This window comes from Limulus polyphemus, unplaced genomic scaffold, assembly GCF_000517525.1.
Source record: "Limulus polyphemus unplaced genomic scaffold, Limulus_polyphemus-2.1.2 Scaffold4342, whole genome shotgun sequence".
Lineage (NCBI taxonomy): Eukaryota > Metazoa > Arthropoda > Merostomata > Xiphosura > Limulidae > Limulus > Limulus polyphemus.
The window spans coordinates 35,008-52,056 of record NW_013669952.1 but is presented as its reverse complement, the minus strand read 5'-3'; the positions used below and the strand labels follow the sequence as shown (position 1 = coordinate 52,056).

General features: G+C 37.0%; 1 protein-coding gene across 2 annotated transcripts in view; it reads right to left on the bottom strand.

Moving 5' to 3' along the window:
- Window positions 1–17,049, bottom strand: part of LOC106470992 (nephrocystin-4-like) — a 90,807-nt gene that overhangs the window by 41,521 nt on the left and 32,237 nt on the right. For both annotated transcript variants that reach the window (XR_002613172.1, XM_022399631.1), the window contains exons 16-20: window positions 15,091–15,287; window positions 14,725–14,951; window positions 4,877–5,075; window positions 3,812–3,892; window positions 442–583 (exon numbers count right to left, since the gene is read on the bottom strand). Coding sequence is in view for 1 of the 2 variants with exons in the window: in XM_022399631.1 (XP_022255339.1) it covers window positions 442–583; window positions 3,812–3,892; window positions 4,877–5,075; window positions 14,725–14,951; window positions 15,091–15,287 (846 nt within the window). In the remaining variant the exon portion in view is untranslated. The remainder of the gene's footprint in view (window positions 1–441; window positions 584–3,811; window positions 3,893–4,876; window positions 5,076–14,724; window positions 14,952–15,090; window positions 15,288–17,049) is intronic.

Sequence of the window (17,049 nt, the reverse complement as noted above, 5' to 3'; positions counted from 1 at the left end):
ATCCACTAACTTCTAATAAACATTATAATAACCACTAACTTGTAATAAACATTATAATATCCACTTACTTGTAATAAACATTATAATATCCACTTACTTCTAATAAACATTATAATATCCACTTACTTCTAATAAACATTATAATATCCACTTACTTCTAATAAACATTATAATAACCACTAACTTCTAATAAACATTATAATAACCACTAACTTGTAATAAATATTATAATATCCACTAACTTCTAACGAGTATAATAACAACTGTTGACCTCTAATGAGTATAATAACAATCATATGCTTTTAAAAGCTGCTAGAAATTAATAACTTTTATTTTCAACATATCAACACCAGGAATTAAAAGTCTTTCATTATATATTTTTAACATGTTTTTACAAGAAAAATTAGGTAAATTAAATTTAAAAAAATATTTTTGTATTACCAGCTGGTACACGAATCCACTGTTTAAGAAAAGAATTCTCAGGTGGTAGAAACCTCATTGTCTGTTGGACCAATGGAGGTAAGTGCTGAATGTGAAGGCTGAGGATTGCTAAAGTTTTCTGGTGTTCAGTAACGAAATGGACCTGCACAAAAGAGCTAGCAGCTTGTATATTATAAAGTATGGGACTTTCACCTATTTAAAACAGCATCAACTATTACACTCTCACTAATATGAACTAATCTATGTTAAAACCTGCAGACTAAAAGGACTCGTTATTAAATGTTCATACTTAAATCAGAAAGTCAAGCTTTACCATTCACAGTTTATTTACATGACCAGTTCTGTTTCTGTTACCAGTATCATACACAGCCTATATCAAAAACAAGAAAATCACATTTTTACTGAATATAATTTACTTACTACTAGCACCAGTATCATATTGTTTTGTACACATAATATATAGGAAACAGGAAATAACTTTTTTTACCCACATCTTATTTACAGGACCAGTTCTTCTGTCAATAGCATCATAGTTTTCTAACACAACTTATATCAGAGAGCAGGACATTAAAATTTTACCAAACACACATTATTTACTGGGCTAGTTTTATTTTCATTACTAATATCATACAGTTTCCTATACAGGCACTAACACATTTAATAACAATTATTAAAAAGCATGTTCACAGTCTCTGTATCAATATGACAAAACTTCTAACAATATGTCAGTGCAAACTTCAAAGTTAACATTTTCTTAAATCAAAAATGTATTTCCAATAATACTTACCTTCTCTCACACTTTTATACCCCAATTAAATGCCCTTGGCAATATTTGTCTCCTGAAACTTTCCACCTACATTAATGCACCTGTATCCTGGTACTGTATAAAAGTACTTTCTTGAGTCCGACTCAATCAATAGCTAGAATCCAACTCAAGCTGAGGAAACAGAACTCAACCAGTCAGGATTCATGATCACTCATCCTCACTCCCCAACCGTGTGGGGAAGGTAAAGTTCACTTGCTCCCAGAATTATGGGGAGGACATGGAACAAACTGCGCTCAACCAAGGACCCAGAATGGGACCACTCTGTGTTCACTATCATGAGGATACAATGAACCCTCTTCCATGAACAATGTCCTTAACTAATATCGATCAAAAAAAGGGCCATGCTCAACCCACCTGGATAGCCGAGCTTCCATTATTTTTCATTAAGAAAAAAAAACATCCAGGAATCATGGTAGAAGAGCCCCTAACTTCACCCTCTTCTCCAATAGTGGAGGAAATTCACTCTAACACTCCGAAGGAAAAGCCTCTGTCCACCACCCCAGTGACTGGAAACTGAGTGTGGTAAGAACTTCACTAGTAGAATCTGGGGGGTAATGCGCATTGGGGAGTCCTGAGGAGAAGTGCTTTGGAAACAGTGTAATAGGTGAATCAAGATCCCTAAACTTTTAAAAGCAAACTGACCCTGATTTAATAAATCCAATGATTGGCTGGATCCCCTTATGCTTTACTCATGATAGTCCATGAGTGGTGGTCCAGCATAGTACAGTAATACCACCCAGACAGCATCTAGGTGGTCTTATGAAATACCTCATTTCTACAGAGCCTGTTGCAACCTAGATAAAGGGGTTGCTAATGTGGAATTGGTTTGATAAAAGCACACCTGCCTGGGCAACACTCGCCATAGTGTGGAATCCTGTCAAATCGAGGTAAGGGATCCTGAAAGGTAAAGAAAAGACATTGAAAATACTCTCCCCCCCCCTCTGTATAATCTAGTGGAAGTAGATAAGATAGCTAAAGGGGTAGTTGAACATCCTCAGATTAAGTTACTGCCAGATCATGTGAATAATAAGATAAAAGTAATGGAGAAAGTCCACATACCAGTCGACATAATGTCCTTCAGCGGGCAATTCAACCAAGCTGCCAAGGACATATAAATGTGATGAATCTGATTAGACAAGACTCACAGACGATTCCTCGCCTTCAAAGAGAGCCCAGTATAAGCAATATAGAACAACTGTGTACCTACCTGGTTAATGTAACCAAGGATGGATCCTGAGAAAATGAATGATCTCAGTGAATAAAAAAGTCATTGTCTAGCATCTCTAAAGTTATTAATGCAGGCAACAAAACCTTCAAGATTATCACTGGACATAATAAATGATCAAAATCTGATCGATCATAGAAGTGAGAAATAGTAATCATATGAAGCTAAATATTTTATCTTTCTTTTGATTTGAAAAATATGTGCAAACAGTTTCACTTTGAATCCTTTTTTTTATCATAATCATATCAAAAATAAAAGCAAGCCACCTTTTCTAAAACAGTTAGTCAGATATTGTCATTTAATGTAGCTAATAAGTTTGAACCTGTTTTATATCCATTTATACATAGTTTTTAACATTTCTTTTTGTTGATTTTGTTGGTACATTCAAGCAGTTATTAACCTACGCTGATAAAGCCTAACACAGCTGCCTCATTAGTGAAATGGAATTTGATATGGTTGAGTGCAAAATGATTTAACTAAGCCTACCTCATCTTGTTAAAAAAAACATTTATTTTCCTATCTTGCTGCAACATTATAATTAAAATAAAGTATAAAAGGATAAAACAAGCTTAAAAAAGAAATCAGGACTGTAATTGTAGTGGAAGTTGTTCATGAATTATTTTTCTAGCAACATATCCCCAGTCTAAGCTGTTATCATTTTTGTCTGATCTGTATGCAATTCTTTGCTAAAGAGTAAGCCTTTATGTCTTTTAAAGTTCAAATGAACAGAAAAGAACTTTCATGGCATGCTTAGTTCAGTAGCCTACAGCTTCTGGAAGTTGAGATATAGGCAATTAAACAAATTACTTCACATCATAACTACCAAGGTTAAGAAACAGTGATGGCTAGAAATTGAAAAAACTACATCTGTATTCAAGATACAAGGATAAAGTAGCATTATTTTATTCAAGACTACTACAACTCTCGTCCTATGTACCCTGTTACACTCATAAAAAAATTAGGAAATTAACAAACAATAATGCTTTCATTATGCTTAAATAAATAAATAATATTTTTTATTGCCTAAATATCAACTCTGTGTGGAAAAATGCATAAAAGTATATTTTCTATTATTTGTTTCAGTCAATAGTGCAGTTTTGTCCTTCAAGTGGATTGTACCCACCTGGGCATGATAAAATTAACTCATTGTTCCCAGAGTTTCAGAACACAAGCAAGCACAAACATATAAACATACAGCTGAGTGAATAAAATCTACAACTTTTTTTTTGTCCAATCTTTCATCTGGTAACTATACACATATACAATATAAAATGTTTCAGTATAAAGCTTTAAAGTAAATAAAAGGTTGATAAACCTACCTTAGCAGTAGAAGAGCAAAAATATGTTGAACTTTGTAGGTTGGTTAGATCTTCTGACCGAAAATAATGACCAGTAGCTGCCTATGAGTTAAATATAAAAAGGTTTTTATTATAATTGTGACCAAAAATAATGACCAGTAGCTGCCTACGAGTTAAATATAAAAAGGTTTTTATTATAATTGTGACCAAAAATAATGACCAATAGCTGCTTATGATTATTTTCATTAAAGTTATAATGTTTTAGTTTTACCAATTTTCTAAAAAATGCAGACAAATAATTTTGTATTAGATTATACATTTTTACATGTATCAAAAAAGGTATTTTTTCATCAAAATTGACAAGGCTATATATACCCTTTGTATTTTTTTCAATAATTTAATGAAAAATTTATTTTCATATTATTTGACTAGAAATATGTTCTTGATGTACGCTTTTCAAAATGGAACTCTTGTCACCAAAATTCCCAATATGTAAGCCTCGATTAGTCATGAATATTTTGGCTAGCTTCGATTTTACTATACTTCTGATGAAAAGACAAATATAAGAAGCAGTGGCATAAGTATGCTCCCACAGCCCCTGCAGCAATTGTGGGTGGGGGTGGGGGCAGAAAACCTGACAAACTTAAGAATTTATGACAAGGGGAATAAATGTAGGGGGTCCACCTTTTGTAGTTATTTCACCCAATAGAAGGGTTTCAAAAATATGGGAATTTTCAATCACAATTCCAAAATCTAGATCATTATGGTTTCTTTACAAATTTAGTCCAATTTAAGTTTGTTTTTATTCTGGATAAGAGAAAATTCTTTTTTAAGTACATCTAAAATATATACAAGAGACATTAGTTGTTTCAACTGAGAATCTTAGTTCATGCACATCTAAAGTCCATACTACAGAAGTTAGTTGTATCAAATGACAACCTTAAGTACACACATATCTAAATACTACAAAAGTTAGTTTTATGAACTGAGAAACTTAGTCCACACACAGCTAAAATATATACTACAGAAGTTAGATGTACTGAGATAGCTAGTTAATTTTTATATATTTTGACAATATATACTTACTTCCCAGCTATCAACTGATTCTTCTCCAATGTTCCAAAGTTGGTATTTGAATGGTATACGCACTGTTTCTTTAGATTTTAAGACTAGATTTGGATATTTTCTTTCCTGATCAGATGCTGTTAAGAAATTTTCTTCAACAACACCACTTATATGCCATAAGTGTCGCAGGTGTTGCCATTCACTGCTTTTGAATACAATACTGAAATAAGAATAATGCCTAAATTTTAGCTTGTTTTCAGGCATTAATATTTCTATGTAGACATGTACATTTATTAAGTAATCAAGTAATGCATTTGAATTTTTTTATTTTTCATTACAATAATTTTCTCCAAAACAATATTGTTGAGAGCCATATTTCTAAGCTTTAATTTAGATTTTTTCTAAAAGGAGCTGATAATCACGATGATGAAATATCTGAAAGTTCATTACGATGTCATAATCAAGAAGATTTTCTAAATATCTAGAAACAAAATTATTATATAAAATATGACTAAATCAGTTATGACCGAGTTCAGTTAGTGAGTTAGTATATGAGTATTTAGTGAGTTTATTGCCAGAAATGTTATTAAGTATTGTAAGTGATATTTATCATGTCTATGTTGATCAATTATTGAATAAATTCCAAATGTTCATTTGTGAGCTAGGCAAACTTACCATTAGTTTAAAAAATTCTGATGAGAATGTTGTTGGTGCACTTGTGTCAAAGTAAAAGTAGCCTGTAGCAAATGTTAAAGAAGAAATAAGCTAATCATTTATCAATATATATATAGACTTCTCTTGGCATTATTTTCACCAAATAATCCAAAAGAACCCAATGATAGAACACTTTGCGACATTGGTGTCAGAAGTGTGATCACTTTTGTGAAGATAGAACTTTGGCTATTCAGTATTAAAACAGCATTGCCAATCAGCAAGATCAATACTTTGCTAGAAAGGATGAAGCAATTAAGAGAAGATCAAAAAGAAACAGACCAAAAATTAAAAGATCGAGGTAAAGGACAGGAATGTAAGAGTAAAAAACTATTAGAAAAACATGTAGCATATAAAAAAAATTTAAAAGTAAAAATTAATGTAACTGACAAGATCAACAAAACTATTGCACAAGATTAAAGAAGTACCATAGTATATCAATAAATTCAAAAGCAAAGTACAACAGGACATCTATAATGTGCAGAAAGAGCATAACAGCAAGATCAATGAGACTGAAAAGAACATCATGAAAAAATAAAGCATTTGGAAAGGAAATAGGTAAAGACAAAAAGTAAACCAGTCACCCCTCTTTCTGTATCCACCCAAATATTTCAGCCTAAAACTATTTACTACTGCTGTGCCATCTGTGACTGCAGGACCTTCCTAAACTACTCCAGCCATGAAAATTCCAAATCATGTTCCAGAATTTAGCTGGCCAGTTCACTAACATTGCCCAATAGAAAAACTAACAGATTATGATGGGAAGGTATCATAGGAGGCATGTCAACCTCAGTTTGAAATAATTTCCAGAGCGTAAAGAAGAAAAAGAGAACAACAAGTTATTAATTTTTCTGCACATTTAGAAGAATCAGCTTAACAGCTTGAAATAACCTTCCACCTGAGAGCTATAACAACTATCAAGCATTGGTAAGCTGCCTTATCTAACAGATTCAACGTGATATACCAGAAGGAATTATTCAGAGGAAAGTTCTGGAGCAAGACGTGGAAGAAAGAAGAGAGTTTAGCCTAACTTGCAGAAAATTTTGAAAGACTTTCCCAATTATCTTATCTGGATGCTCCATGTAAAATGTGAGATTCGTGGCACATGACTAATTTGTAGATTCCATAGTAGACAAGGATGTGTGAATTAGGTTGAAGCAGAGTAGGTGTACATCTTTAAACTAGTTGGTAATGGAACTTGAATCCATGAAAATTGCAGATAAATTACTAAAGGCATCATCTAGAAGTTACAGGATCCTCTAATAGAGTAGTATCGAAAAATCGACTCTTCTTCACAAAATTATAGAAGAATTAAAATTATAAGTTAGACAATAGTTACATATAATGGAGGAAATAAACCACAATATAATTGTTGTTTCTAGTGTAACTTAAAGAACACATTGTCCAGAACTACAGACAAAATCATGTATAGAATAAAAGCCCACAAAGGAAACCAGAAAGAGGCAAATGTTATAATTATGGAAAGTTATAATTTTCCTGTAGTGATATTTCCGATAGGTACTTCCCTCCACTCACAAGATTAGCTAGGATCCCACATTGAAAAAGAGGAGGGACAAGTGTGAAGGAAGAACAGATGTACCCCCCCCCCCTCAAAAGCATCAGAAGGATACTTCTGTAGATGAGAGAAATAGATCTGATGATCTGAAGAGGGGCACTGCACCACTTCTGAATCAAGTATCTCCTCGCCATGAACAACTAGGAATACACATGGTGGAAAAGGAAGGAAGCAGCACATCAGATTGAGTGATCACAACTGGATAAATATAGAAACTGTATCCCACAGAAGTAAACTGGGTAATGGAGGATGTGTCCCTGTAGAATGGCTAGGGCGTGGCAGACTGTACTCGGTAAGTTAACTAGATCCAAATCTTCCTTGTTGAGTACTGAAATCTGCGTGAGGATAAAATGAGGACCCTACCGGCTTCACCTCAAGCCCTAAAATCGTGGATGTGAGGAAAACACTGACTCCAGGGCACAAAATAGGATTAGGATTGAGCCGGTAGCTAATGGATATCCATTGCATGCAATCAACTCCTGTGACCATGAGACTGGTCCAAAACATCCAAAGGACAATAACATCACTGTTGCAAGAGAGAATGAGGGAGTGCCCAGGATGGAAACAGAAACATCCCACTATACCCTCCATGACCCACTACACAGAAGAAAGAATCAAGGGAGGAAAATGGACAACCCCAAACCTGTATAAGGACTTAAGTTGATTGGTTCACTTGATATCCAAAACCAGCCCGTGAGGTACCGACATCTCTATGAGGGCACCCAATTGAAGGGATGAACTGCATTTAGACGTCTCACTCTGTGGTAGGTCTCTCTCAATCTGGAGGATGGTATGTCTTCTACACTGGCAGAACACCACCACCCTACTCTGAACTGAATGGTTATAGCCATCTATGTGGAATTCATCCAGTAGGATGCCTCCATGGTCAACCACCCCAGCAGCTTAAACTGGCAAGTGATAAGGACTCCCATACTCCACAGGAAGAAAGGAGGGAAGAGCACTGGAGAGTTCAGAGGAACAGTTATACTCAAGACAGTGCAATGGGTGATCACAAAACCTTATTTAGAAGAGCAGACCATACCAATTTATTCAATCGAGGCATGGCAGGGATGGGCAGCTGTCCCCTTCTGCTTTACCCATGCTGTCCATGAATGATATGGTCCGGGACAGGCCTATTTATGAAGCAAATACCACGAGGTTTTGGACCATCCAGTGATCTTGTAAAACACCTCATCTCATAGGTGAGTGTGCTGAGCCATGGAAAAAGAGCGCAAATCAACATGGTTTACAGTGCAGATTTGTCTGTGTATGTAGAGAATACCTGGTCAGGCACCATTCGCCAAAGAGCAGGATACAAGAGATGAAATTCAAAGCAAAGGTCCCTGAAAGAAAAGAAAGCATTAATAAAGAATTACCTAGTATCATAGCCAAATTGAAGTCTGAAGTATATCCACAGGCGGTAGGTGATACCCCGAGAAAGCAGAAACCACGACATGATGTAAGTAATGAGAGATGAACATCTGAATGGTGGTCCAAATGCCCAACTACTGAATCTCATCCAAAGGCCCACGAAGACGAGAAGCAAGGGAAAAGGTGAGGTGTCAGATTTGATAGGAGGTAACACAGAACAAAGCATGTTGGGAAGGGGACAAAGAGGAATAAGCCAACTGGATTAGAGGACGAACCTAATTGGTAAGGGTAAAGAGAGAAAGATCTTGAGAGGAAGAGGGTTGCCATGGGATAAAGAGATGGGAACTGGAACCCCTGAAGGATTGTTTCTTATGAATTTTGCAGAAAGCTACATGAGGGCTATCTGTGCTAGCTGTTCCTAATTTAGCAGTGAAAGACTAAAGGGAAGGCAGCTAATCATCAGTACCCACTGCCAACTCTTGGGCTATTCTTTTACCAATGTGGGATTGACTGTCACATTATAATGCCCCCACAGATGAAAGGGTGAGAATGTTTGGTGGGACAGAGATACAAGCCCACAACCCGCAAATTGCAACTTAAGCACCCTAACCACCTGGCCATGCTGGGCCCCCCCTGAAAGAAGCCATGCGGGCAATATAACAAAGGGGACGCACCGGGCATAGAATTCTATCCAAATCAGGACAGGGGTAGAGATGAGAAATAGAGGGAAAAGAAATGGGCGAAAAGAAGGAGTTACCCTCGTGAACTGCCGAGGTCTTGGGAAGAAAGAAATGATCCTGATAAAGGAGAAGATAGGTTTGGTGGTACAATGTGCAAGTGACATTGAGAGTGAACAGATCAGACCGACGCCACCCATAGGCCAGGAGGAGAAGGAAATACACCTTAAGGGATAGGTGAATCAAATAGCATGAGGCAAAGTAAGGGAATAGAGTACCACGTTAATGTCCCATTCCGGAAGTACCGGATGCTGAGGCAGCCAACCTATCAAGAAAGAATGGATAAAAAAGGCAAGGACAGGGAAAAGAAAGACCCTGCAGAAATAAGAAAATCAGAAAGTATGGGATAGGGCTACCCGATAACAAGGAGACTGAAGACCTCTATTCAAAAAGCAACGTAAGAAACTCTGAGATATCAGAAACCATAGGACAAAAAGCTGGGATACTTCGAGCCAGGGCCCAGGTGCAAAAAAAACATTCCATTTCCACTCACACACAACCATGGATGAAGGAGGAATAGAATGAGCTAAACGAAATGACACCAAACGTGAGAAGCTGGATCTCCTCACTAGGAATCAGACAAAAACCAGGTGTGAAGATGGAGGGCATGAAGTGCAGGATGTAGAACCAGTGACTGTGGTTAACTAAGAAGGTTGGGGAAAAAGGAAGATGGAGGGGAGGGAACAACTGTAGCTGGAGTAATCGAGGAAACCACAGCTGAGCGAGCCAGTTAGGAGTAATAAGAAGGATTTTGCATAGAGTGGCATGGATGAGGGAGACTACCCAATGAAGTAATCAGATAGGAGGATAAACATAAAAGAACTTGTTCGACCAATCGTGACTGAAGGCATCTATAGCCAAAGTTAACTGGTGATTGAGGGTGGTGGCAAATGCACTGACATGAGGAATATTCCACTGATCCCAAAGCCACTGAAAAACAAGGGGATGAAAGGATCACTCTGTTGGGTAAACCCAGTTGGGTCAGGAAAGACAATCCAACACATGGTTCAAAACATCCAGTATGTGACACACCATCAAACAAACATGATGGTCATGCACCAATAAGAGAAGATCCAATGTTAGAAAACATAGAGATTTTGACAGAGTGCAACCTTGGTGATTGATATGAGCAACCACTGTTGAATTGTTGGAATGAATCATGACCAGAAGATCTCTGGAGATGGGAAAAAAAAGTGATCCAAAGCCCGACAAACAGCAAGGAGATCAAGGGCATTGATATGAAGAGAATGTTCCCCAACAGACTAATGACCCGAAGCCTCCTGGAGATCAACCAATGTACCCCACCTGAAGGGATGCATCTGTGAACAGATGTACATTTGGCTGTGGAGGAAGAAGTAGGACACCCACCAATGTATGAGCCTTGTCTAACCACCATCAGAGATTGTCCACAATGTGGGAAGGAAGGGTTATAGGCGCATCCAAGAGATCCCAAGCAAGGTTTTATTGGTCATGTAGGGCCCATTGAAGGGATCACATATGAGCCTAGCCGAGGAATATGAGAGGAGTCGTAGAAGACCACATCCCCAAAAGTGATAGAACCTCATAAGCAGAAAGTTTCATAGAACAGAGCTAGAAAGGGGAAGATTGGGCCCGGCTGAGACGGGTGTTGAAGAAAGCACCCAGATGAACAAAGTACTGGGTAGGATGTAGGAAGGACTTCTCCAATTTGATCAACCAGCCTACCCGAGCAGCTTTGAGAAGGAGTTGATGAGTATGACAGGCTGACTCCCATTCTGAATGAGCGAGAATAAGCCAGTCATCCATGTAAAATTTAAAGTGCAACCCCAGGGCATGAAAATGTAGAGCAATAGTTTGCACTACCCGACAGAAAACATTTGGCACTGAAGCAGGCTCAAAGGGTATGGAACGAAGTTGGTACACCACTCCATGATGGACAAACCAAAGATAACGACAAGAACGCTCCAATATGGAAATATGCAGATAAGCATTGGAGATCACTTGACAGAAAACATTAGGTGCCGAAGCCAGCTCAAAGGGTATGGAACAAAGTTGGTACACCACTCCATGATGGACAAACCAAAGATAATGACGAAAACGCTCCAATATAGAAATATGCAGATAAGCATTGGAGATGTCCATCTTGGTAATCCAAAGACCCAGAGAAAAAGCCCACTGAAGATTAAGGTAGGATTCCAGGGTGAAGCATGGGGTGTGAACATACCGATTGAGATGGGACAGGTTGATGGGCAACCTCCAGTACTCTGTCTTTTTCGGAACTGCAAACAAGCGGGAGTAAACATCCCTTCCCGAATCACGTGGAGCAGGTTCGATAGTCTGGTGTGTGAGGAGGTCTTGCACCATCTTGGATAGATGCTGGCGTGATAAGGGATCCAGTGAAGGAGGAAAGGTATGCAGAACAAGGGAGGAAGGGTAAGCTCCACCAATGAATGAAGGTCACCAGACGATCTCCCACCAGGTAGTTACTGGAACCATTGTTGGCATACCAATGAAAAAAACCACGAACAGTGGCTTTGTGGGAAGGAGGAACAGGCAAGAGATGGGAAGGGGAGGGTTGGGAAACAGGAATCGGTGCCATGCTTGGCTCCATTTGGGACTAACAGACCACCAGATGAAAAAGGATGGTTTGTTGTTGGACCAAAGCTACCCTAAACTCCAGGATTGTATCAAACACGAAACGACTCAATAATAAGGTCATACGAAGGTCCTGTATATAAGGAGCTGGAAGATGGGTCCTTGACAATATGGCATCACAACCCAAAAGGTTCCAACAATAAATAAACCACGTTTGCAGGGCCAGAGCTGAAGACGACTGGCAGACCAAAATGAAAGTGGAGAGGGAGAGGACGTCTCCAGAAAACCTCTCAGGATTTCTGTGAAGAGCCTCAGACAGGAGATGGATCAAGGAGAGGTACCGCAAAAGAGTTGTCAGGGTAAGACAAAGGTGAGAATACTCGGCATTGGTAAGATGAATGAGAGATTTTCTCCCCCCCAAACAGACAGAGCTGAACCCAACAATTGTTGGTGCAGATATGGACAGGCCGTCCTATGATGAGTGAGGGCAGATTGATCTGAAGCCCGCAGGGGACGAGGCATACTAATACCATCACCTAATTGGGAGGTAAAATACTCAGTGTGAACCCGAATATCAGAGGACGGGGGAAACTGAGTAAAGTTTGGAAGAAGAATAATGTATTATGAAAGGACATGGTTCATAACAAATAGGAGCAATAGACAAAACATCACGTACCTGAGAAATAACATCCGAGAAAAAGCCAATGAGGGTTGACCAAAATCCTTGGGTAGGGTTTGGGAAGGCACGGCCAACTTTTGTGGGGGGGTGGGGGGGGTAACAAACCATCGAAATCCTCGTCAGCCTGGCCAGGCTAGAATAGCCCAGAGGGGCAACAGTAGGAGACAAAGGTTGTCCCATATAATGCTCAATCTCCCTGCGAATAAAGGCCAACAAATCCATCGACGGCTCGCTGAAGTATGGCATCAGACGAATGAGATGTATCCACAATGGCAACATTAACTTCGGCAAAACATGGGTAAATCAAACGCTTTCGAAAATAAAGTGAAAAAAAATCTTGAAATAAAGTAAATTAAATTAAGTTAAACTACTCTGAGAAGTATTGAAAAAAAGAAAGATGTCTGAACTCAAGTACTGCCAAACGAGAAGTGATGGTTCGATAGTAGCACATAGAGGGAGTCACATGCATCACGTGATAGTAGTGCTCTCCTATTGGTGGAGAAACGAAGCATGATGATTTGCATGAGAAACATACTGGAATCTTTGATTCCAATAGGGGTGCATGGAAGGCTTTTGGCAAAAAATTGCATATAGAGGACAGCATAAAATGGGAAGAGCTAATCTATGAGAGGAGAGAAGTACCATATTGGAATCATGGCCTTTACAACTAGATTGTAAGGAACCAAGAGTTGTTATTCAACCAAAGATACAGAGCCCAACCAGATAGAAAAAAGAACAAACAACTACCAGACATTAAGAAAACTGGAATTAGCTGGATTTCTCTTTCTGCCAAAAGAGAGATAATAATTTCATTATTTAAGAAAAAAATGCCCATGAAGCCAAGGATTTATTCATGGAAGACCTTGCAATGTGTTGATTGACACTGGTTCAATAGCTACAATTTTTGAAACAATTTGGTTATGAAAGGTGGGAAATTACATCCATAGATAATAATAATAATAATAAAGAATTGATGTGACCAGCAGGTAGGCTTAAAGTTCCATCAAGAGAAAAAGTTGAGAGCTGCCTTTACTATAGAAGTCTTATCTATATCTCATAACGTGTGGGTAAATGACATTGAAGTAGAGTGTATATTAGATACTGGTATCATGCAGAGACACACAGATATGACATTAAGCTACCTTCAAATTGCTTCATAGTGTATGGACAGAAAAAGTAAATGGCAATTACAAGACCAGAGGCTGAATTTCCAGTGACAACATGGTCACTATACCACCAAGAAATAAATATTCATACCAGTAGTTATTAGGATTACGAATAAATCAACATCTAATGACTAGCACATAGATGAACTAAATACACTGGCATATTGTGAGGGATTGATGGTTGAAAGAGCTCTTGTGAATCTGAAGAATAAACATGTCATACCTGACTTTACCCTGGAAGGACTTAAATCACCTTGTGAGAATATGAAAAGTTACTATTATCTTAATGCTGATAAGACTAGATTTCATCAAGGTGACAAGGTATGGCAGAACAATTCTTATGAAAAGAAAGGAAAAATTCCAAAGTTAATTAGATGTTTGGAAAGACCATTTGTACTAAAAAGAATCAATGGTATGGTTTACAGAATCCAGAAGAACTCACAGCCCAACCCAAAGATCATTCCACCACGATTGTCTATGAAATATATTAGTTAAAGAACAGCCAACTGGGTAACTCTAGAGAAGAATTTATCAACTAAAACTCAACCTGCAGAAGAGCCAAGGATTTTTGTTGAGATCACTTCCAAAGAACAGCCAAGAATAAAGCCACGAGTATATTTACTCAACTGCATACCAAGCTAACTTAGACAGGTTAGAGGAAAGAAAAAAAAGTTACTATGATCACACTGAATATTTGTTAAAGTTAAGAAAGAGTAGCAATGAAGAAAAATAAATATACACAAGGAATGCAACCAGCTGGCAGCATGCACTGTCAACTCTTGGGCTACTCTTTACTACCAAATAATGGAATTCACTGTCACATTATAATGCTCCCATTGTTGAATTGGTCAGCATGTTCAGAATTAGGCTGTGATCCCATTAGCTGAAGATTGTGAGTTAAGTGCACCAACCACCAAGTCATGCCAGGCCCAAAACTGTGAAGAGGAGCCACTAAAAACAGTTAAACCATTTTATCAACTCAATTTAGGACACTAATTATACACTGTCTTTCAAAACTAAATAAATTTAGTTTAGGTTCTGTTAAGATTACTTACTTTAAGTATGGATTATCTATTTCTATGAAGATATTACAATCTGTTGTATATGGATTTGTCAGCTCAAATTCAAAGAATTCTACAGCACCAAGTGTAGGATGTATTGTAGCTTCTGTTGTTATTGTTTTCTGTAACAGGTTAAGGATTTCTTCATGCTTGTGATGCTCTCTGTATACCTGTAAAGTTCGAAGGTCTCTCTGTCTTTCTCTAAGCACATGCAGGTTTTCCTATAGGGTAAAAAAATATAGTGTAATGATGCAAGTGCACTTCATATGATTGTTTTTACATTCACTGAAACCAGAAACTAAAATAAAGATGAAAGATTTGTCAAAATATGAAGATGTGTGAGGTAAATCAAAAAATTACCTTAGTAAGCAGGTTCAGCTCCTGATTGTTATTACTTTGAGATCTTACTGCTTCCATACGAGCTAATTTTCGTCTCCGTTCTGATGATAAAGTTTCACCATACGGTTTCTGATGGTCTCTACCTCTTGCTGAGATAATTGATGCTAGTTCACGATCTGTTTCCACTAAAAGCCGAGCTCTGGAAACCTGGTGACACTCTAAATTATAGAAAAACAGCAAAATGGACATGCTTTCACTACTTTTTGGATAAGTAAAATATTTTTGTACAAATAACAATATTCAAAAATAACATTATCTGATTGTGTATGCATATTTATCTCAAATTATAAAAAAATTAATCTGAATCTCATAGTCTGTACTGCAAATTTAATTTGCCTATGTATTTTATTCTGAAGATGGTTAATGAAAAGAAGTGTCTTACAGAAATTATAAGTATATATATAGAAACATCTTAATCTTACTTCCACAGTGGTCTTAGCACCAACACTGATACAAAAAGGTTAGTATATAAAAACACATCTTAATCTTATTTTCACATTGGTCTTAATACCAACACTGATATAGAAAAAGTGAGTGTATATAGAAACATCTTAATCTTACTTCCACAGTGGTCTTAATACCAACACTGATACAGAAATGGTAAGAATATATAGACACATCTTAATCTTACTTCTTCAGTGGTCTTAATACCAACACTGAAAATAAAGATAACATCTAAATTACAAAACATCAAGTGATGATGTACATTACTAAACACATGAAAGTGATATACATTACAAAGTAGCTTGACTGATGTACATTACAAAGCATGTGAGTGATGTAAACTAATAAACATAAGTGTGGGATGCATTACATAACAGAAAAGAATGATATACATTCCAAACATTTGTGCACTAGAATGTAACATAATTTTATTTTCTAACACACAAATATTGAACAAATTAAACCATTAATAGTTTACATGTTTATCAAAATGATAATGTTAAACAATCATTTCCAATAGATTCAAACATTACCAAATCAAGTGTATAAACAATAAGTTAACTGTTTAGAAAGTGTGTGATACTCTTTATTTAATTTTCTATGATGTTTTAGTTTATTTAATTTTAAACATTAATTACTATTCTGATTAAGAAGTTGGCACACAGGATCACAAACAAAAGTTGTCATGGTTTTCAAATGAGACCCAAAACCCGAGCACTTTTGAATAGTTCACTATTCTTCTTCCAGAAAAAGAATATTGAACTATTCAAAAGTGCTCGATTTTTGGGCCTCGTTTGAGAACCATTAATTACTATTATATGAAAAAATTACATCAACAAATTTGAATGTAGTCAATTAAAGTGATATATATAAATAGCTTGGATTTAACTAACACATTTTTATGTTTTAATTCAGAGAGTAAATAAGTAACATTAAAATATCAAATACAAATGCCATTAAGAAGAGTAATATATAACAACAAAATGTAAACAAGAATAAATATGGAAATAGTAGGTCATCCCTGGCCAACCCAAGCCCTGTATGTCTGACTCTGACTGACCCCAAGCCCTGTACACCTGACTCTGGCTGACCCAAGCCTTGTACATCCTACCCTGGCTGACCCAATATCTGTACATCTGACCCTGGCTGACCCAATCCTTGTATGTCTGAACCTGGCCAAGCCAAGTCCTGTATGTCTGAGCCTGTCTGATACAAATCCAATGAGTCTGATTTTGGTTGACACAAGTCATGTAAGCATGACCCTGGCTGAACTAAGTCTCGTATGTCTAAATAGAGAGCAGCTAAACACAGGTCAACAAATTTACACTAAGCTTACCTGAAACTTAAATAAACATTAGAAACTTAAGCTAATAACTTACATTTAACATTTTCTAAAGCTTCACACACACACACATATATGTATGTATATATATATATATATATATTGGTGTACTTTGGTGACAGATTTTCTTGTAG